Below are 24,828 nucleotides of genomic sequence, written 5' to 3'. Positions count from 1 at the left end.
ACTGTGTACTATAATTTCACTTTATTCTCTGTCAAGTTACAACAAGTATAAATTGGGGCTGTAGCTGTGGATAAATTGGTCAGTTTTTCAAAGCAGGACATAATCACGTTCTCAAAAACAGTGAAGTACTGTTTCACTAATCAATATTTAAATCCAGTACTTTACGGGTGAAGCTACTGAAAAATGAGATATTTCTATGCTTCGTTATTGTTTACAATAGGAACACATAACACTGTTCAACCGAAATATCTTTGTGTTTATTTCAGGTTTCTTTGGTGGTGAAGATATTCACTGCCCTCTGGTTTCCTAAATGGCAGGTTTACTTTATAAATGTTCACATGAATGCATAACCTGACAAGGAACAATAAAACGGGCATGTTTCATAAGCTCCTGCTAAGTTCTAAACTGGAAATATGTCAGTTTTTCAGTTTTCTTACAAAAGAAATTAAGCATGTTTTTCTTATTTTCAATAAAAATTCATTCTAGTGGAAGATTTTTAAGAGAAAATTGATTATTACGACCTCAATAGAAGAGGCCTCACAATCAAAGCCAGATATAATTTATTATAAAACACTTACAAGTCAAAGTGACAAAAATGTAATATGACACCCACATTATACTGACAGGGCCCTTCATCTGATACCAATGTTTATCAGTCTATCTGGGATATGAAAAATACAATAGTGATCTATTTATATTACTTTAACAACAACTAGATTAGGTTGGTAAACTGTAATCTCTACCTTTTTTATTTATGTCATTACACACGATAATTAGGTTGGCAATTCACCCCAAATAGTTGGTGCAAAGAATTATATTTGAACAGACCAAACCACACCTCTACTGTGATCACAATCACAAAACATCTGGTAGTTGATTTCTTTGTAACTTTACAACATAAGAAATCCTTGTTACTAAAACATTAGTCAGTGTTAGTTCACGAGTGTATTTTATATTTACATTACACGTCTATTTTAGCCTTTCATACACGACGTGGAAAGAGACGAATGAACATGATCATCCACAAGAATGTCAAACAAACGAGTCCTATCATGAGCCACAACCACCAGTTACAGGATCTGTAGGCATGCTTCTCAAGTCTGTCAGTTTCAATCTTTAGTTGTCCATAATTTTTATCTGCTAACTTGGAGGACTTCTCTATGACCTAAAAGATGGATACAGAAACTCCAATATGAACAAAGTTCTGACAATACGTCTGTCAAGTAATTTTTACAGTGAGATGTATTAAATAATCAAAACTTTTCTTTATACATTCTATCACTAAATACAAATTTGTGATTCTTAACAAGTTGGGAAAAAAAAAAGCCAAATAGAGTGTCGAAAAAAAAGTTACCGACACTAAAATTAAAACACACAAAGATCTGAGAGGGTACTGTACTTTTAGACAGCTGTGTTTGATTTAAGGAGAGAACTTTTACTGGTTCATCTAAAGAAGCAATCAAAGATCTGAGAGGGTACTGTACTTTTAGACAGCTGTGTTTGATTTAAGGAGAGAACTTTTACTGGTTCATCTAAAGAAGCAATCAAAGATCTGAGAGGGTACTGTACTTTTAGACAGCTGTGTTTGATTTAAGGAGAGAACTTTACTGGTTCATCTAAAGAAGCAATCAAAGATCTGAGAGGGTACTGTACTTTTAGACAGCTGTGTTTGATTTAAGGAGAGAACTTTACTGGTTCATCTAAAGAAGCAATCAAAGATCTGAGAGGGTACTGTACTTTTAGACAGCTGTGTTTGATTTAAGGAGAGAACTTTTACTGGTTCATCTAAAGAAGCAATCAAAGATCTGAGAGGGTACTGTACTTTTAGACAGCTGTGTTTGATTTAAGGAGAGAACTTTACTGGTTCATCTAAAGAAGCAATCAAAGATCTGAGAGGGTACTGTACTTTTAGACAGCTGTGTTTGATTTAAGGAGAGAACTTTTACTGGTTCATCTAAAGAAGCAATCAAAGATCTGAGAGGGTACTGTACTTTTAGACAGCTGTGTTTGATTTAAGGAGAGAACTTTTACTGGTTCATCTAAAGAAGCAATCAAAGATCTGAGAGGGTACTGTACTTTTAGACAGCTGTGTTTGATTTAAGGAGAGAACTTTACTGGTTCATCTAAAGAAGCAATCAAAGATCTGAGAGGGTACTGTACTTTTAGACAGCTGTGTTTGATTTAAGGAGAGAACTTTTACTGGTTCATCTAAAGAAGCAATCAAAGATCTGAGAGGGTACTGTACTTTTAGACAGCTGTGTTTGATTTAAGGAGAGAACTTTTACTGGTTCATCTAAAGAAGCAATCAAAGATCTGAGAGGGTACTGTACTTTTAGACAGCTGTGTTTGATTTAAGGAGAGAACTTTTACTGGTTCATCTAAAGAAGCAATCAAAGATCTGAGAGGGTACTGTACTTTTAGACAGCTGTGTTTGATTTAAGGAGAGAACTTTTACTGGTTCATCTAAAGAAGCAATCAAAGATCTGAGAGGGTACTGTACTTTTAGACAGCTGTGTTTGATTTAAGGAGAGAACTTTTACTGGTTCATCTAAAGAAGCAATCAAAGATCTGAGAGGGTACTGTACTTTTGGACAGCTGTGTTTGATTTAAGGAGAGAACTTTACTGGTTCATCTAAAGAAGCAATCAAAGATCTGAGAGGGTACTGTACTTTTAGACAGCTGTGTTTGATTTAAGGAGAGAACTTTTACTGGTTCATCTAAAGAAGCAATCAAAGATCTGAGAGGGTACTGTACTTTTAGACAGCTGTGTTTGATTTAAGGAGAGAACTTTTACTGGTTCATCTAAAGAAGCAATCAAAGATCTGAGAGGGTACTGTACTTTTAGACAGCTGTGTTTGATTTAAGGAGAGAACTTTTACTGGTTCATCTAAAGAAGCAATCAAAGATCTGAGAGGGTACTGTACTTTTGGACAGCTGTGTTTGATTTAAGGAGAGAACTTTTACCGGTTCATCTAAAGAAACAATTAAAGATCTGAGCGGGTACTGTACTTGTGAACAGCTGCGTTTGATTTAAGGAGAGAACTTTTACTGGTTTATCTGAAGAAAGTCTGAAATCAACCTGAATAAGACTGATAGTACAGAGGCTATACAACTTATATAATAACACATCTTCCATAATATACGTGTCACTGTGAAAGTAAAATAGAAATGTGTATAATATGCCCAACATGTCAAGGTTCAACTGTGATTAAAATAACTGCTAACATACACACAGCATATCCAACTATAGCAATTTATTCCCAGAGAGAACACGTGATACCAAAGGTGGATGAGCCAGGACAATATTAACTTGGGTGACAGGAGTTTAGCTATGTGTTAAACAAATGTACGTGCATCCACATGTTAGAAATACAATTTTGAAAATTTAGGGAAAACAAGACATGTTTACCTATCCAAATCAAACAATAAATAAACATATTAAGCTTTATGTATTAAACTGATGTCTATTCATACAAGTAAGTTCACTTTGTCCGATACTTCAAAATATCTACTTGAAACAACTATAACAACAACTGTCTATAAAATGTAATTAATTTTCAAATGTCTTTTAATTATTGTACACTTATATATTTCTCCATCAGCTTGGAGTGGAATATTCCAATAATTCCTTCACCCTGTCTTTAACCTTCCACACAAATATTTACAGATATCTATAACTGTCTTAACCATAATTCCTTCACCCTGTCTTTAACCTTCCACACAAATATTTACAGGTTTCTATAACTCTCTTAACCATAATTCCTTCACTCTGTCTTTAACCTTCCACACAAATATTTACAGATATCTATAACTCTCTTAACCATAATTCCTTCACTCTGTCTTTAACCTTCCACACAAATATTTACAGATATCTATAACTCTCTTAACCATAATTCCTTCACTCTGTCTTTAACCTTCCACACAAATATTTACAGATTTCTGTAACTGTATAACCATAATTCCTTCACCCTGTCTTTAACCTTCCACACAAATATTTACAGATATCTATAACTGTCTTAACCATAATTCCTTCACCCTGTCTTTAACCTTCCACACAAATATTTACAGATATCTATAACTGTCTTAACCATAATTCCTTCACCCTGTCTTTAACCTTCCACACAAATATTTACAGATATCTATAACTGTCTTAACCATAATTCCTTCACTCTGTCTTTAACCTTCCACACAAATATTTACAGATATCTATAACTGTCTTAACCATAATTCCTTCACTCTGTCTTTAACCTTCCACACAAATATTTACAGATATCTATAACTCTCTTAACCATAATTCCTTCACCCTGTCTTTAACCTTCCACACAAATATTTACAGATATCTATAACTGTCTTAACCATAATTCCTTCACTCTGTCTTTAACCTTCCACACAAATATTTACAGATATCTATAACTGTCTTAACCATAATTCCTTCACTCTGTCTTTAACCTTCCACACAAATATTTACAGGTTTCTATAACTCTCTTAACCATAATTCCTTCACTCTGTCTTTAACCTTCCACACAAATATTTACAGGTTTCTATAACTCTCTTAACCATAATTCCTTCACCCTGTCTTTAACCTTCCACACAAATATTTACAGATATCTATAACTCTCTTAACCATAATTCCTTCACCCTGTCTTTAACCTTCCACACAAATATTTACAGATATCTATAACTGTCTTAACCATAATTCCTTCACTCTGTCTTTAACCTTCCACACAAATATTTACAGATATCTATAACTGTCTTAACCATAATTCCTTCACTCTGTCTTTAACCTTCCACACAAATATTTACAGGTTTCTATAACTCTCTTAACCATAATTCCTTCACCCTGTCTTTAACCTTCCACACAAATATTTACAGATATCTATAACTGTCTTAACCATAATTCCTTCACTCTGTCTTTAACCTTCCACACAAATATTTACAGATATCTATAACTGTCTTAACCATAATTCCTTCACTCTGTCTTTAACCTTCCACACAAATATTTACAGATATCTATAACTGTCTTAACCATAATTCCTTTACCCTGTCTTTAACCTTCCACACAAATATTTACAGATATCTGTAACTGTATAACCATAATTCCTTCACCCTGTCTTTAACCTTCCACACAAATATTTACAGATATCTATAACTGTCTTAACCATAATTCCTTCACCCTGTCTTTAACCTTCCACACAAATATTTACAGATATCTATAACTGTCTTAACCATAATTCCTTCACCCTGTCTTTAACCTTCCACACAAATATTTACAGATATCTATAACTCTCTTAACCATAATTCCTTCACCCTGTCTTTAACCTTCCACACAAATATTTACAGATTTCTATAACTGTCTTAACCATAATTCCTTCACTCTGTCTTTAACCTTCCACACAAATATTTACAGATATCTATAACTCTCTTAACCATAATTCCTTCACCCTGTCTTTAACCTTCCACACAAATATTTACAGATTTCTATAACTGTCTTAACCATAATTCCTTCACTCTGTCTTTAACCTTCCACACAAATATTTACAGATATCTATAACTGTCTTAACCATAATTCCTTCACTCTGTCTTTAACCTTCCACACAAATATTTACAGATATCTATAACTGTCTTAACCATAATTCCTTCACTCTGTCTTTAACCTTCCACACAAATATTTACAGATATCTATAACTGTCTTAACCATAATTCCTTTACCCTGTCTTTAACCTTCCACACAAATATTTACAGATATCTGTAACTGTATAACCATAATTCCTTCACCCTGTCTTTAACCTTCCACACAAATATTTACAGATATCTATAACTGTCTTAACCATAATTCCTTCACCCTGTCTTTAACCTTCCACACAAATATTTACAGATATCTATAACTGTCTTAACCATAATTCCTTCACCCTGTCTTTAACCTTCCACACAAATATTTACAGACTTCTTAACCACTTTTATTAATACAGTTTTCCGCATACTTCCTTGAAAATATTTCTATATTTACTACTTACTACTTCTTCCATTATGTGCTGTACTTAACAACTGTAATTACATTAATGTTAATGATAGAAGATGTTATATTTACCTCTGTGTCTTTCTTTATGATGTGTCCAGCCAGTAATGAATTTTGTTTTAAACTCTGTGCCAAGGTAACCATGTCTGATGCAATTTTCTCCTGAACACTATGATGATATCGCAATACAGAATCTAAATCTTCTGTCTGCGAGATGTCTGATGTGCTCATTCGCTGACGAATACCATCACTGCTGCCATCTATTAGTGAAAATCAGATAATGACTGGACAATATTTTTATATAATACGAGAATCATGACTTGCACTCTGATTTCTTAAATTAATCTCAACCAAAACTTAATCAAGAGGAATTATTTTTATGAATAAGAATATATTTTTTTATGTAACAAATACTGAGTCTAATTATAAAAAACATTCAGCTGTTTATTAAGTAAGGTATTATTAAGGTACTTTTTGACGTAATATACTAAGTTATCAGACACTAATTTCAGAAACTGTGGTATAAACTTTTCTAATGTTCTCCTACAGTGCATTTTTGTTAAATGTCCAGTTTTGTAAATGACCATTGCTTCTTATTTACAAGAATAATACCATATTAATCACACTCTAATATGATACAAATAGTCCACCTCACGGTTCCGTTGTTCACTGCAAACGCACCTCATTAATAAGGAGAAATATTGTATCCCTTACGAGTAACTTATAACTCAAAACTGGTTTTATCTTAATAGCATAAAAATATTTACTTTCATTATTACCCGTATTAAAAGTTATTCCAAACGAACGAGTTTGGATTAAGAAAACAAATCACATCTGATTTGAGACTAAGTAAAATTTAAACTCTATGGCTACCCATTCTCTCTCTGCTTGTTTAGCCTAAGTTTAAAAGACCGTATTCCCAATTCTTAAGTTCCATCTTCCATTCTAAAGACAACATAACATTTTCAGACATTGAATAGAATGTGGCTCATTTTGATATTTATGTAATATTCATCTTCACTTGATTTAAAATTTGTCTCCATAAATAATTGTTAAGGTAATTTCTACCATATTGGATGTTCTATCAAGTGTTTGAAACCACAGCACCACTGATTAGATACTATTTCCATCATACTGGGTCTTAAACCAATGGTTTGAAACCACAGAGCATCTTTAATTGGATATCAGTTGATATAAACATTAAGTTGAAGTCAATAAAACTAACCTGTCTAAATTTTATTTAATACATCTATGAGAAGTTATAACAACATAATTAAATATGGAAAGTAACTTATACAATAAACAGTTACAACAATAACATATTCAACATACCAACAATCACCATTAACAAAGTAACTTATACAATAAACAGTTACAACAATGACATATTCAACATACCAACAATCACCATTAACAAAGTAATTTATACAATAAACAGTTACAACAATAACATATTAAACATACCAACAATCACCATTAACAAAGTAACTTATACAATAAACAGTTACAACAATGACATATTCAAAATACCAACAATCACCATTAACAAAGTAACTTATACAATAAACATTGACAACAACGACATATTCAACATACCAACAATCACCATTAACAAAGTAACTTATACAATAAACAGTGACAACAATGAAATATTCAACATACCAACAATCACCATTAACAAACTAACTTATACAGTAAACAGTTACAACAATGACATATTCAACATACCAACAATCACCATTAACAAAGTAACTTATACAGTAAACAGTTACAACAATGACATATTCAACATACCAACAATCACCATTAACAAAGTAATTTATACAATAAACAGTTACAACAATAACATATTCAACATACCAACAATCACCATTAACAAAGTAACTTATACAATAAACAGTGATAACAATGACATATTCAACATACCAACAATCACCATTAACAAAGTAATTTATACAATAAACAGTTACAACAATAACATATTCAACATACCAACAATCACCATTAACAAAGTAACTTATACAATAAACAGTTACAACAATGACATATTCAACATACCAACAATCACCATTAACAAAGTAATTTATACAATAAACAGTGACAACAATGACATATTCAACATACCAACAATCACCATTAACAAAGTAACTTATATAAATAAACAGTTACAACAATGACATATTCAACAATACCAACAATCACCATTAACAAAGTAATTTATACAATAAACAGTTACAACAATGACATATTCAACATACCAACAATCACCATTAACAAAGTAACTTATACAATAAACAGTTACAACAATGACATATTCAACATACCAACAATCACCATTAACAAAGTAATTTATACAATAAACAGTGACAACAATGACATATTCAACATACCAACAATCACCATTAACAAAGTAACTTATACAATAAACAGTGATAACAATGACATATTCAACATACCAACAATCACCATTAACAAAGTAACTTATACAATAAACATTGACAACAACGACATATTCAACATACCAACAATCACCATTAACAAAGTAATTTATACAATAAACAGTTACAACAACGACATATTCAACATACCAACAATCACCATCAACAAAGTAATTTATACAATAAACAGTTACAACAACGACATATTCAACATACCAACAATCACCATTAACAAGGTAATTTATACAATAAACAGTTACAACAATGATATATTCAACATACCAACAATCACCATTAACAAAGTAATTTATACAATAAACAGTGACAACAATAACATATTCAACATACCAACAATCACCATTAACAAAGTAATTTATACAATACACAGTGATAACAATGACATATTCAACATACCAACAATCACCATTAACAAAGTAACTTATACAATAAACAGTGATAACAATGACATATTCAACATACCAACAATCACCATTAACAAAGTAACTTATACAATAAACAGTGATAACAAAAACATATTCAACATACCAACAATCACCATTAACAAAGTAACTTATACAATAAACAGTTACAACAATGACATATTCAACATACCAACAATCACCATTAACAAAGTAATTTATACAATAAACAGTTACAACAATGACATATTCATCATACCAACAATCACCATTAACAAAGTAACTTATACAATAAACAGTGACAACAATAACATATTCAACATACCAACAATCACCATTAACAAAGTAACTTATACAATAAACAGTGACAACAATAACATATTCAACATACCAACAATCACCATTAACAAAGTAATTTATACAATAAACAGTGATAACAATGACATATTCAACATACCAACAATCACCATTAACAAAGTAACTTATACAATAAACAGTTACAACAATGACATATTCAACATACCAACAATCACCATTAACAAAGTAACTTATACAATAAACAGTGATAACAATAACATATTCAACATACCAACAATCACCATTAACAAAGTAACTTATACAATAAACAGTTACAACAACAACATATTCAACATACCAACAATCACCATTAACAAAGTAATTTATACAATAAACAGTTACAACAATAACATATTCAACATACCAACAATCACCATTAACAAAGTAATTTATACAATAAACAGTTACAACAATAACATATTCAACATACCAACAATCACCATTAACAAAGTAATTTATACAATAAACAGTTACAACAATAACATATTCAACATACCAACAATCACCATTAACAAAGTAATTTATACAATAAACAGTTACAACAATAACATATTCAACATACCAACAATCACCATTAACAAAGTAATTTATACAATAAACAGTTACAACAATAACATATTCAACATACCAACAATCACCATTAACAAAGTAATTTATACAATAAAAAGTGACAACAATAACATATTCAACATACCAACAATCACCATTAACAAAGTAATTTATACAATAAACAGTGACAACAATAACATATTCAACATACCAACAATCACCATTAACAAAGTAACTTATACAATAAACAGTTACAACAATGACATATTCAACATACCAACAATCACCATTAACAAAGTAATTTATACAATAAACAGTGATAACAATGACATATTCAACATACCAACAATCACCATTAACAAAGTAACTTATACAATAAACAGTGATAACAATGACATATTCAACATACCAACAATCACCATTAACAAAGTAACTTATACAATAAACAGTTACAACAATGACATATTCAACATACCAACAATCACCATTAACAAAGTAATTTATACAATAAACAGTGATAACAATGACATATTCAACATACCAACAATCACCATTAACAAAGTAACTTATACAATAAACAGTTACAACAATGACATATTCAACATACCAACAATCACCATTAACAAAGTAATTTATACAATAAACAGTGACAACAATAACATATTCAACATACCAACAATCACCATTAACAAAGTAACTTATACAATAAACAGTTACAACAATGACATATTCAACATACCAACAATCACCATTAACAAAGTAACTTATACAATAAACAGTTACAACAATGACATATTCAACATACCAACAATCACCATTAACAAAGTAATTTATACAATAAACAGTGACAACAATAACATATTCAACATACCAACAATCACCATTAACAAAGTAACTTATACAATAAACAGTTACAACAATGACATATTCAACATACCAACAATCACCATTAACAAAGTAATTTATACAATAAACAGTTACAACAATGACATATTCAACATACCAACAATCACCATTAACAAAGTAATTTATACAATAAACAGTGATAACAATGACATATTCAACATACCAACAATCACCATTAACAAAGTAACTTATACAATAAACAGTTACAACAATGACATATTCAACATACCAACAATCACCATTAACAAAGTAATTTATACAATAAACAGTGACAACAATGACATATTCAACATACCAACAATCACCATTAACAAAGTAACTTATACAATAAACAGTGATAACAATGACATATTCAACATACCAACAATCACCATTAACAAAGTAACTTATATAAATAAACAGTTACAACAATGACATATTCAACAATACCAACAATCACCATTAACAAAGTAATTTATACAATAAACAGTTACAACAATGACATATTCAACATACCAACAATCACCATTAACAAAGTAACTTATACAATAAACAGTTACAACAATGGCATATTCAACATACCAACAATCACCATTAACAAAGTAATTTAAACAATAAACAGTGACAACAATGACATATTCAACATACCAACAATCACCATTAACAAAGTAACTTATACAATAAACAGTGATAACAATGACATATTCAACATACCAACAATCACCATTAACAAAGTAACTTATATAAATAAACAGTTACAACAATGACATATTCAACAATACCAACAATCACCATTAACAAAGTAACTTATACAATAAACAGTGATAACAATAACATATTCAACATACCAACAATCACCATTAACAAAGTAATTTATACAATAAACAGTTACAACAATGACATATTCAACATACCAACAATCACCATTAACAAAGTAACTTATACAATAAACAGTTACAACAATGACATATTCAACATACCAACAATCACCATTAACAAAGTAATTTATACAATAAACAGTGACAACAATAACATATTCAACATACCAACAATCACCATTAACAAAGTAACTTATACAATAAACAGTTACAACAATGACATATTCAACATACCAACAATCACCATTAACAAAGTAATTTATACAATAAACAGTTACAACAATGACATATTCAACATACCAACAATCACCATTAACAAAGTAACTTATACAATAAACAGTTACAACAATGACATATTCAACATACCAACAATCACCATTAACAAAGTAATTTATACAATAAACAGTGACAACAATAACATATTCAACATACCAACAATCACCATTAACAAAGTAACTTATACAATAAACAGTTACAACAATGACATATTCAACATACCAACAATCACCATTAACAAAGTAATTTATACAATAAACAGTTACAACAATGACATATTCAACATACCAACAATCACCATTAACAAAGTAACTTATACAATAAACAGTTACAACAATGACATATTCAACATACCAACAATCACCATTAACAAAGTAATTTATACAATAAACAGTGACAACAATGACATATTCAACATACCAACAATCACCATTAACAAAGTAACTTATACAATAAACAGTTACAACAATGGCATATTCAACATACCAACAATCACCATTAACAAAGTAATTTAAACAATAAACAGTGACAACAATGACATATTCAACATACCAACAATCACCATTAACAAAGTAACTTATACAATAAACAGTGATAACAATGACATATTCAACATACCAACAATCACCATTAACAAAGTAACTTATACAACAAACAGTGATAACAATGACATATTCAACATACCAACAATCACCATTAACAAAGTAACTTATACAATAAACAGTGACAACAATAACATATTCAACATACCAACAATCACCATTAACAAAGTAACTTATACAATAAACAGTTACAACAATGACATATTCAACATACCAACAATCACCATTAACAAAGTAACTTATACAATAAACAGTTACAACAATGACATATTCAACATACCAACAATCACCATTAACAAAGTAATTTATACAATAAACAGTGACAACAATGACATATTCAACATACCAACAATCACCATTAACAAAGTAACTTATACAATAAACAGTTACAACAATGACATATTCAACATACCAACAATCACCATTAACAAAGTAATTTATACAATAAACAGTTACAACAATGACATATTCAACATACCAACAATCACCATTAACAAAGTAATTTATACAATAAACAGTGATAACAATGACATATTCAACATACCAACAATCACCATTAACAAAGTAACTTATACAATAAACAGTAAACAAAACAATGACATATTCAACATACCAACAATCACCATTAACAAAGTAATTTATACAATAAACAGTGATAACAATGACATATTCAACATACCAACATTCACCATTAACAAAGTTTTATTTTAAGCTGTCAATTTTGCCATCTTATTGTAAAAGATTACAAATGTTTTGACAATAATATTTATATAACAAAATATGTACAAAAAATTTATACAATGTATTACGTGTGTAGTCACCTAAAGAAAATTAAACTTATTTAGTGTTAGCAGTCGACTATGATTCCTTTAAGAATAATTAAACTACTTATCATATGACTTACCATGGTTCTGGTATATCATATGACTTACCAAGGTTATGGTATGATATATCTTTTCTATTATACAAGAAGACCTGTATAATTTTTTGCATTACATCTCTTCAGCCAGTGTTATACAGTACTCAGCTGGTGTTATACAGTACTCAGCTAATGTTATACAGTACTCAGCTGGTGTTATACAGTACTCAGCTGGTGTTATACAGTACTCAGCTGGTGTTATACAGTACTCAGCTAGAGTTATACAGTACTCAGCTAGTGTTATACAGTACTCAGCTAGTGTTATACAGTACTCAGCTGGTGTTATACAGTACTCAGCTGGTGTTATACAGTACTCAGCTGGTGTTATACAGTACTCAGCTAGTGTTATACAGTACTCAGCTACAGTTACAACAATGACATATTCAACATACCAACAATCACCATTAACAAAGTAATTTATACAATAAACAGTGATAACAATGACATATTCAACATACCAACAATCACCATTAACAAAGTAACTTATACAATAAACAGTGATAACAATGACATATTCAACATACCAACAATCACCATTAACAAAGTAACTTATATAAATAAACATTTACAACAATGACATATTCAACAATACCAACAATCACCATTAACAAAGTAATTTATACAATAAACAGTTACAACAATGACATATTCAACATACCAACAATCACCATTAACAAAGTAACTTATACAATAAACAGTTACAACAATGACATATTCAACATACCAACAATCACCATTAACAAAGTAATTTAAACAATAAACAGTGACAACAATGACATATTCAACATACCAACAATCACCATTAACAAAGTAACTTATACAATAAACAGTGATAACAATGACATATTCAACATACCAACAATCACCATTAACAAAGTAACTTATACAATAAACGGTTACAACAATGACATATTCAACATACCAACAATCACCATTAACAAAGTAATTTATACAATAAACAGTGATAACAATGACATATTCAACATACCAACAATCACCATTAACAAAGTAACTTATACAATAAACAGTTACAACAATGACATATTCAACATACCAACAATCACCATTAACAAAGTAATTTATACAATAAACAGTTACAACAATGACATATTCAACATACCAACAATCACCATTAACAAAGTAATTTATACAATAAACAGTGATAACAATGACATATTCAACATACCAACAATCACCATTAACAAAGTAACTTATACAATAAACAGTTACAACAATGACATATTCAACATACCAACAATCACCATTAACAAAGTAACTTATACAATAAACAGTTACAACAATGACATATTCAACATACCAACAATCACCATTAACAAAGTAATTTATACAATAAACAGTTACAACAATGACATATTCAACATACCAACAATCACCATTAACAAAGTAATTTATACAATAAACAGTGACAACAATGACATATTCAACATACCAACAATCACCATTAACAAAGTAACTTATACAATAAACAGTTACAACAATGACATATTCAACATACCAACAATCACCATTAACAAAGTAATTTATACAATAAACAGTGACAACAATAACATATTCAACATACCAACAATCACCATTAACAAAGTAACTTATACAATAAACAGTTACAACAATGACATATTCAACATACCAACAATCACCATTAACAAAGTAATTTATACAATAAACAGTTACAACAATGACATATTCAACATACCAACAATCACCATTAACAAAGTAATTTATACAATAAACAGTGATAACAATGACATATTCAACATACCAACAATCACCATTAACAAAGTAACTTATACAATAAACAGTTACAACAATGACATATTCAACATACCAACAATCACCATTAACAAAGTAATTTATACAATAAACAGTGACAACAATGACATATTCAACATACCAACAATCACCATTAACAAAGTAACTTATACAATAAACAGTGATAACAATGACATATTCAACATACCAACAATCACCATTAACAAAGTAATTTATACAATAAACAGTTACAACAATGACATATTCAACATACCAACAATCACCATTAACAAAGTAATTTATACAATAAACAGTGATAACAATGACATATTCAACATACCAACAATCACCATTAACAAAGTAACTTATACAATAAACAGTTACAACAATGACATATTCAACATACCAACAATCACCATTAACAAAGTAATTTATACAATAAACAGTGACAACAATAACATATTCAACATACCAACAATCACCATTAACAAAGTAACTTATACAATAAACAGTTACAACAATGACATATTCAACATACCAACAATCACCATTAACAAAGTAATTTATACAATAAACAGTGACAACAATGACATATTCAACATACCAACAATCACCATTAACAAAGTAATTTATACAATAAACAGTTACAACAATGACATATTCAACATACCAACAATCACCATTAACAAAGTAATTTATACAATAAACAGTTACAACAATGACATATTCAACATACCAACAATCACCATTAACAAAGTAATTTATACAATAAACAGTGATAACAATGACATATTCAACATACCAACAATCACCATTAACAAAGTAACTTATACAATAAACAGTTACAACAATGACATATTCAACATACCAACAATCACCATTAACAAAGTAATTTATACAATAAACAGTGACAACAATAACATATTCAACATACCAACAATCACCATTAACAAAGTAACTTATACAATAAACAGTTACAACAATGACATATTCAACATACCAACAATCACCATTAACAAAGTAATTTATACAATAAACAGTGATAACAATGACATATTCAACATACCAACAATCACCATTAACAAAGTAATTTATACAATAAACAGTGATAACAATGACATATTCAACATACCAACAATCACCATTAACAAAGTAATTTATACAATAAACAGTTACAACAATGACATATTCAACATACCAACAATCACCATTAACAAAGTAATTTATACAATAAACAGTGATAACAATGACATATTCAACATACCAACAATCACCATTAACAAAGTAACTTATACAATAAACAGTTACAACAATGACATATTCAACATACCAACAATCACCATTAACAAAGTAATTTATACAATAAACAGTGACAACAATAACATATTCAACATACCAACAATCACCATTAACAAAGTAACTTATACAATAAACAGTTACAACAATGACATATTCAACATACCAACAATCACCATTAACAAAGTAATTTATACAATAAACAGTGACAACAATGACATATTCAACATACCAACAATCACCATTAACAAAGTAATTTATACAATAAACGGTGACATATTCAACATACCAACAATCACCATGACAGTTACAACAATGACATATTCAACATACCAACAATCACCATTAACAAAGTAATTTATACAATAAACAGTGACAACAATGACATATTCAACATACCAACAATCACCATTAACAAAGTACAACAATAACAATTTATACAATAAACAGTTACAACAATGACATATTCAACATACCAACAATCACCATTAACAAAGTAATTTATACAATAAACAGTTACAACAATGACATATTCAACATACCAACAATCACCATTAACAAAGTAATTTATACAATAAACAGTGACAACAATGACATATTCAACATACCAACAATCACCATTAACAAAGTAATTTATACAATAAACAGTGACAACAATGACATATTCAACATACCAACAATCACCATTAACAAAGTAATTTATACAATAAACAGTGACAACAATGACATATTCAACATACCAACAATCACCATTAACAAAGTAATTTATACAATAAACAGTGATAACAATGACATATTCAACATACCAACAATCACCATTAACAAAGTAATTTATACAATAAACAGTTACAACAATGACATATTCAACATACCAACAATCACCATTAACAAAGTGACAACAATTTATACAATAAACAGTGATAACAATGACATATTCAACATACCAACAATCACCATTAACAAAGTAACTTATACAATAAACAGTTACAACAATGACATATTCAACATACCAACAATCACCATTAACAAAGTAATTTATACAATAAACAGTGACAACAATGACATATTCAACATACCAACAATCACCATTAACAAAGTAACTTATACAATAAACAGTTACAACAATGACATATTCAACATACCAACAATCACCATTAACAAAGTAATTTATACAATAAACAGTGACAACAATGACATATTCAACATACCAACAATCACCATTAACAAAGTAACTTATACAATAAACAGTTACAACAATGACATATTCAACATACCAACAATCACCATTAACAAAGTAATTTATACAATAAACAGTTACAACAATGACATATTCAACATACCAACAATCACCATTAACAAAGTAATTTATACAATAAACAGTGACAACAATGACATATTCAACATACCAACAATCACCATTAACAAAGTAATTTATACAATAAACAGTGACAACAATGACATATTCAACATACCAACAATCACCATTAACAAAGTAATTTATACAATAAACAGTGACAACAATGACATATTCAACATACCAACAATCACCATTAACAAAGTAATTTATACAATAAACAGTGACAACAATGACATATTCAACATACCAACAATCACCATTAACAAAGTAACTTATACAATAAACAGTTACAACAATGACATATTCAACATACCAACAATCACCATTAACAAAGTAATTTATACAATAAACAGTGACAACAATAACATATTCAACATACCAACAATCACCATTAACAAAGTAACTTATACAATAAACAGTTACAACAATGACATATTCAACATACCAACAATCACCATTAACAAAGTAATTTATACAATAAACAGTTACAACAATGACATATTCAACATACCAACAATCACCATTAACAAAGTAATTTATACAATAAACAGTGATTTAACAATGACATATTCAACATACCAACAATCACCATTAACAAAGTAATTTATACAATAAACAGTTACAACAATGACATATTCAACATACCAACAATCACCATTAACAATAAAGTGATAACAATGACATATTCAACATACCAACAATCACCAAACAGTTACAACAATGACATATTCAACATACCAACAATCACCATTAACAAAGTAATTTATACAATAAACAGTTACAACAATGACATATTCAACATACCAACAATCACCATTAACAAAGTAATTTATACAATAAACAGTTACAACAATGACATATTCAACATACCAACAATCACCATTAACAAAGTAATTTATACAATAAACAGTGATAACAATGACATATTCAACATACCAACAATCACCATTAACAAAGTAATTTATACAATAAACAGTGATAACAATGACATATTCAACATACCAACAATCACCATTAACAAAGTAATTTATACAATAAACAGTTACAACAATGACATATTCAACATACCAACAATCACCATTAACAAAGTAATTTATACAATAAACAGTGATAACAATGACATATTCAACATACCAACAATCACCATTAACAAAGTAACTTATACAATAAACAGTTACAACAATGACATATTCAACATACCAACAATCACCATTAACAAAGTAATTTATACAATAAACAGTGACAACAATAACATATTCAACATACCAACAATCACCATTAACAAAGTAACTTATACAATAAACAGTGACAACAATAACATATTCAACATACCAACAATCACCATTAACAAAGTAACTTATACAATAAACAGTTACAACAATGACATATTCAACATACCAACAATCACCATTAACAAAGTAACTTATACAATAAACAGTTACAACAATGACATATTCAACATACCAACAATCACCATTAACAAAGTAATTTATACAATAAACAGTGACAACAATAACATATTCAACATACCAACAATCACCATTAACAAAGTAACTTATACAATAAACAGTTACAACAATGACATATTCAACATACCAACAATCACCATTAACAAAGTAATTTATACAATAAACAGTTACAACAATGACATATTCAACATACCAACAATCACCATTAACAAAGTAATTTATACAATAAACAGTGATAACAATGACATATTCAACATACCAACAATCACCATTAACAAAGTAACTTATACAATAAACAGTGATAACAATGACATATTCAACATACCAACAATCACCATTAACAAAGTAATTTATACAATAAACAGTGATAACAATGACATATTCAACATACCAACATTCACCATTAACAAAGTTTTATTTTAAGCTGTCAATTTTGCCATCTTATTGTAAAGATTACAAATGTTTTGACAATAATATTTATATAACAAAATATGTACAAGAAAACACGTGTATGCGTGTGTAGTCACCTAAAGAAAATTAAACTTATTTAGTGTTAGCAGTCGACTATGATTCCTTTAAGAATAATTAAACTACTTATCATATGACTTACCATGGTTCTGGTATATCATATGACTTACCAAGGTTATGGTATGATATATCTTTTCTATTATACAAGAAGACCTGTATAATTTTTTGCATTACATCTCTTCAGCCAGTGTTATACAGTACTCAGCTGGTGTTATACAGTACTCAGCTAATGTTATACAGTACTCAGCTGGTGTTATACAGTACTCAGCTGGTGTTATACAGTACTCAGCTGGTGTTATACAGTACTCAGCTGGTGTTATACAGTACTCAGCTAGTGTTATACAGTACTCAGCTAGTGTTATACAGTACTCAGCTAGTGTTATACAGTACTCAGCTGGTGTTATACAGTACTCAGCTGGTGTTATACAGTACTCAGCTAGTGTTATACAGTACTCAGCTGGTGTTATACAGTACTCAGCTGGTGTTATACTCAGCCAGAGTTATACTCAGCTAGAGTTATACAGTACTCAGCTAGTGTTATACAGTACTCAGCTAGTGTTATACAGTACTCAGCTAGTGTTATACAGTACTCAGCTAGAGTTATACAGTACTCAGCTAGAGTTATACAGTACTCAGCTAGTGTTATACAGTACTCAGCTAGAGTTATACAGTACTCAGCTAGTGTTATACAGTACTCAGCTAGTGTTATACAGTACTCAGCTAGTGTTATACAGTACTCAGCTAGTGTTATACAGTACTCAGCTGGTGTTATACAGTACTCAGCTAGTGTTATACAGTACTCAGCTAGTGTTATACAATACTTTACCCCATGAAACCAAAACAACTGTGAACTTCTCAACTCACCGACAGATAAAGCATCTGCATCTTTACTGCCAAAAAGTTCTTTTCTCATCTCCTGGGTATAAAGTTTACTGATTCTGAAGATGAATTACTTTGGTTTGAGAATACCGGTGACGATGAAAATCCAGATGATAACAGTTGGTTTGCCATCACTTTTTCAACTGCTGAAGGCTAGAAACATGAAACAAACCAATAACACACTGACTTCAATCCCACCTACATACAACTGGGTGAAAGCCTAAACGGATATATAATTCACAAAAAAATGCAAGTCCGTAAAATTATTTTCATTACAGTATATTTATTTCAAGTTTTTTATTTCATATAAAAGTATTAAGTGGACTTAACAGTGTCTACAAAAGAGATTATTTTTCATGAATTATTTTCTTTAGAGATATCATAATTTTCATTAAATGAACAAAATAAGAAGATTATTGATTCTGTAATACAGATAAAAACTCCATTCAGTAACACAAATATAAAAAAAACATTCAAACAAACAAATATTTTCTGGCCTTTTGCAAAGGTTTACACAAACCTCAACCTGACCTAAATAACTAGTAATAATGAAAACTTGTCCATAAAAGATTGTATTTTTGTCATTACAGAAGAGATTCGACACACAATATAATAGTCCTTACAAGTTTGTCTGCATTAATAACTCCTTAAGAAATTCAACTTTCTTCAGTATACTCGCTAACGACTCTTTACTGGGCTGACTGAAAGAGACAGAAACAAATCACAAGTTATTCTCAAATTTCACAAAACAGTTTTTACAAACTGAAAGATAAAACCTGTCAAATGTGCTCCTCACTTGATAAGAAAGATTTTAAAATTATATTTACAATAATAAGCCATTTACATTAAAATGTGTATTTTTTTTTATGTACAAACAGGATAACAAACTACTGTTTCAAAAATGTTCACAAGATGAGAAAAAAATCTGACCTGATACATTCTGTTCCACCATAATTTCCTTAAATTTGTGATTTTGTATCTTTAAATGTGCTAACACTGAGGACATTATATTAAAGCCATGTGGCATTATGGGATATGCTCCGAGGCTTACATGTAACAAAAGTAAATGACAACGGTGGTGTAGTCTTCTTGCATAGGATGCCAGTCATTCTTTCAAGGTTCACCTGCTGGTACCAATTATGTGGCTGGATAGACTAAAGCAGTTAAGTGATTTGCTTAAGGACACAAGAGGCATGCACAAGGACTTACTTACAGACTTTACTCATAATAGTTCCCTTGACAGAAAAAGTATTCTACCGATTCTATCAGCAATCCACTTGATGACCATTGAAATGGAGGTGTTGGGGTGGGTCATGTACCCAAAGTTCATTCCTCCAACTGATGAAAAAAAATAACATAATAAATTTTTAAAAATTTTATGACTCTTTGACATCACTAAGAAGAGTGAAAAACAAAACTCTGCTGGTCCCCTGAGGGGGAGAGAATTTGAGATGGGTCTACACCACCTCAAACTGAAGCATCCTACCACGGATCGCCTGTAAGTAAAGACATGTATCATCCAAACAACTCCAACAAGAAAGCCTCTTTTTAAAACCATGCAAAAGTGAACTTTGCAAATACTCTTTAAAATTAACTTGCATGATGAATTCTATTATTTTGATAGCAAAACAAAAATTAATTAATCTATAATTATACTTGTTCTGGGAAAGCAATATGTACATTACAGAGGTTCTGCACAATATAAAGAAACATTTCCTTACCAAGTATTCAGTTTCTTCAATTCGATCAGCTTTTCTTCTAATGCTTTTACATACTGAAAAATAATTAATATTAGGGTAAACTCAATATAAACAAACATTAAAGAACCTTAGAGCCATTTTTCTCTCTGTATTATCATTTTAACTTATCTCCAAAATATTAAGTTAAAGTACAACACATTCAAAAGAAAGCTTACGGATAATTCCTGAAGGAGTGATTTAAACAGAATTTTACAGTCTAATAGTACAAGACAATTAAAAAGAAAATGTTACATTAAACAAAAATAACTTTTGAACATTTTATAAGAAGTCCATGTAACAAGTTTAGTGTAAAGAAGAGAGATTGACATTTCTGGCTTGAGCTCAAATTAGCACATTAACAACACCTTTAGAAGATAGCACTGGGTATAACTTTATGTTCAACAGTCAGTTGCAAACTCTCTTTGTTAACCTGAAGATGACCTTCGAAGGTCAAATTGTTGTTCTCTAACTTATTTTAATAAAAGTTTTAACATCCATATCAGTTGTCTTGAGATACAGGACCAGTTACAATAGGTCTCCAGTTGTCACTGCATGTTTACCAAACCTCTCTCCTCATGGTTATAAAATATTTTGAACGTTCACCATTTTGACAGAATAATATTCAAACTGACTTGATTTACATAGATTAAAGGTAGACAGACCATTGTGTGCAGGCAAAGGTTACCACACAATTTTAAGGAAAATCAAAGAGCAGATATGCGAGCCACTCTCTTTCATATGTTTGTAGATCAGTGACGAGTGGAAAAGTACACAAAGAATGAACAGCTACTAATGTTAGTGTTACTGTTGTATTTGTATCAGAAACAAATACAGAAAAGTTTACAGAAGAGATTTTTATGAAATCATATAATTAAGTACAATATTCTAAATGAAAGCCAGCATGGATTCAACAAAGGTAAGTCATGCCTTAGTAATCTGTTTTCTTTTTCAGAAGGGTAATAGTTACTAATTGGACAAATAAAGGCACGGGTGTAGGTTCAGTGTACTTGTATTTCTGGTAAGATGCCTTACATATATCACAGTGGTAGGAGTTGGAAAGAAAAAGACCAGTTTCAATGAATCCTGTTAGTTGGATGGAAAGAAATGTGGTTTTTAATAAAGACTTGTTCAACTGGACCCTTGTTACTAGGATTAGTAGATTGTTTGAGGGTCAGTACATGGGTCTTTTTATTTATTTATTTACACAAGTAACATTAATAAGAATACAATTAGAAAATTGATAAAGTTTCTGATGACTGTGTAGTATGAAGATATTATAGAATTATTTTAATCAACTGGTTAGCTGGGCAAATTATTTAATTAATAATGTAATAGTACAAAATGGTAATTATGTATGGTTTGCACCTGAATACCAGATATATGTATGTATGTGTATTATTATGACATAGCAAAGATTCATATAACATTTGCACTATTAAACTGAATCTTCGTCTATGATAATAGTGATACAATAAATTCAGTGAATATTCATTTAAAAACCATTGTGACAAAAGACTTGTAATAATTCAAATGTACATAATTGTTATAAAAGTGATTTCATGTGTGTGTGTGTCTGTGTTTTCTTATAGCAAATCCACATCAGGCTATCTGTTATGTCCACTGAGAGGAACAGAATCTCTGATTTTAAGAGTTGTAAATCCAAAGACTTACTGCTGTCCCAACAAGTGACGTGATTTCATGAATCATCGATATTTTGTTTACGTAATTTTTATTTACTTACTGTGAAATTACTTAAAAATTAATCATTAGTAACTGTAAATATTTTTTACAGCTTATATGCATTGCCAAGTATCACATTCACTTGCAAATTTTACCTCTCAGGCACAATTATTTCTTATACTTTCAATTCCATTTCATTTATTAAACCAATTTGGGGCTGTATTTTATATTTAGAGCTATAGGCCTAAGGACAGTCCAAAGAGAAAGAAAGTTTATTTCGTTTAAACAGGTATAAAAAAGGAATTAAACATTACATGGTCGAATAAATGAAGTCCTTCCCTTAACAATAACTTAGGATCATTACTGAGAAGAAAAATCTAAAGAACCTACCTGCTAGACTCTGTATGGTAAATTAATCCATCAAAGTAGTATTACGAAAATATCTAGTATTATTTATAACTATAATACTCCATAGCTATACGAATCACTTGAGATAGTTAAGTCGTTAATAGACATGTACGATATAAGACTTTAACTTTTAAAACAGTATTTCCAAACCTTTTCCAGTCTCCAGTCATTTTGTTTGCGTTGACCAGCAAGCTCTTCACATCGTGAAAGTAACCTACAAAAATTTATTTCAAGTCTTGATTTTGGTATCATAATTTATTAAAATACATATATTGTAAAGTTATTCGAAATTTAGTCATTACACTGTAAAAGCTCGGCGAATTTATTTACGTTCATACTTTATGCTTTTAGGTTTAGTCTATA

The 24,828-nt window shown here is 29.7% G+C and overlaps 1 protein-coding gene across 1 annotated transcript; it reads right to left on the bottom strand.

Annotated features, from left to right (window-relative positions):
* Window positions 1-24,828, bottom strand: LOC143242310 (vesicle transport protein USE1-like). The gene is given in 8 exon segments (XM_076485672.1): window positions 1-1,165; window positions 6,089-6,266; window positions 20,620-20,690; window positions 20,693-20,791; window positions 21,262-21,287; window positions 21,290-21,339; window positions 22,360-22,412; window positions 24,616-24,828. Coding segments are annotated over 8 exon segments (762 nt in total). The 5' UTR covers window positions 24,718-24,828; the 3' UTR covers window positions 1-982.

This window comes from Tachypleus tridentatus, unplaced genomic scaffold (genome assembly GCF_004210375.1).
Source record: "Tachypleus tridentatus isolate NWPU-2018 unplaced genomic scaffold, ASM421037v1 Hic_cluster_2, whole genome shotgun sequence".
Taxonomy (NCBI): Eukaryota; Metazoa; Arthropoda; class Merostomata; order Xiphosura; family Limulidae; genus Tachypleus; species Tachypleus tridentatus.
This window is presented reverse-complemented; position numbering and strand designations above follow the sequence as displayed.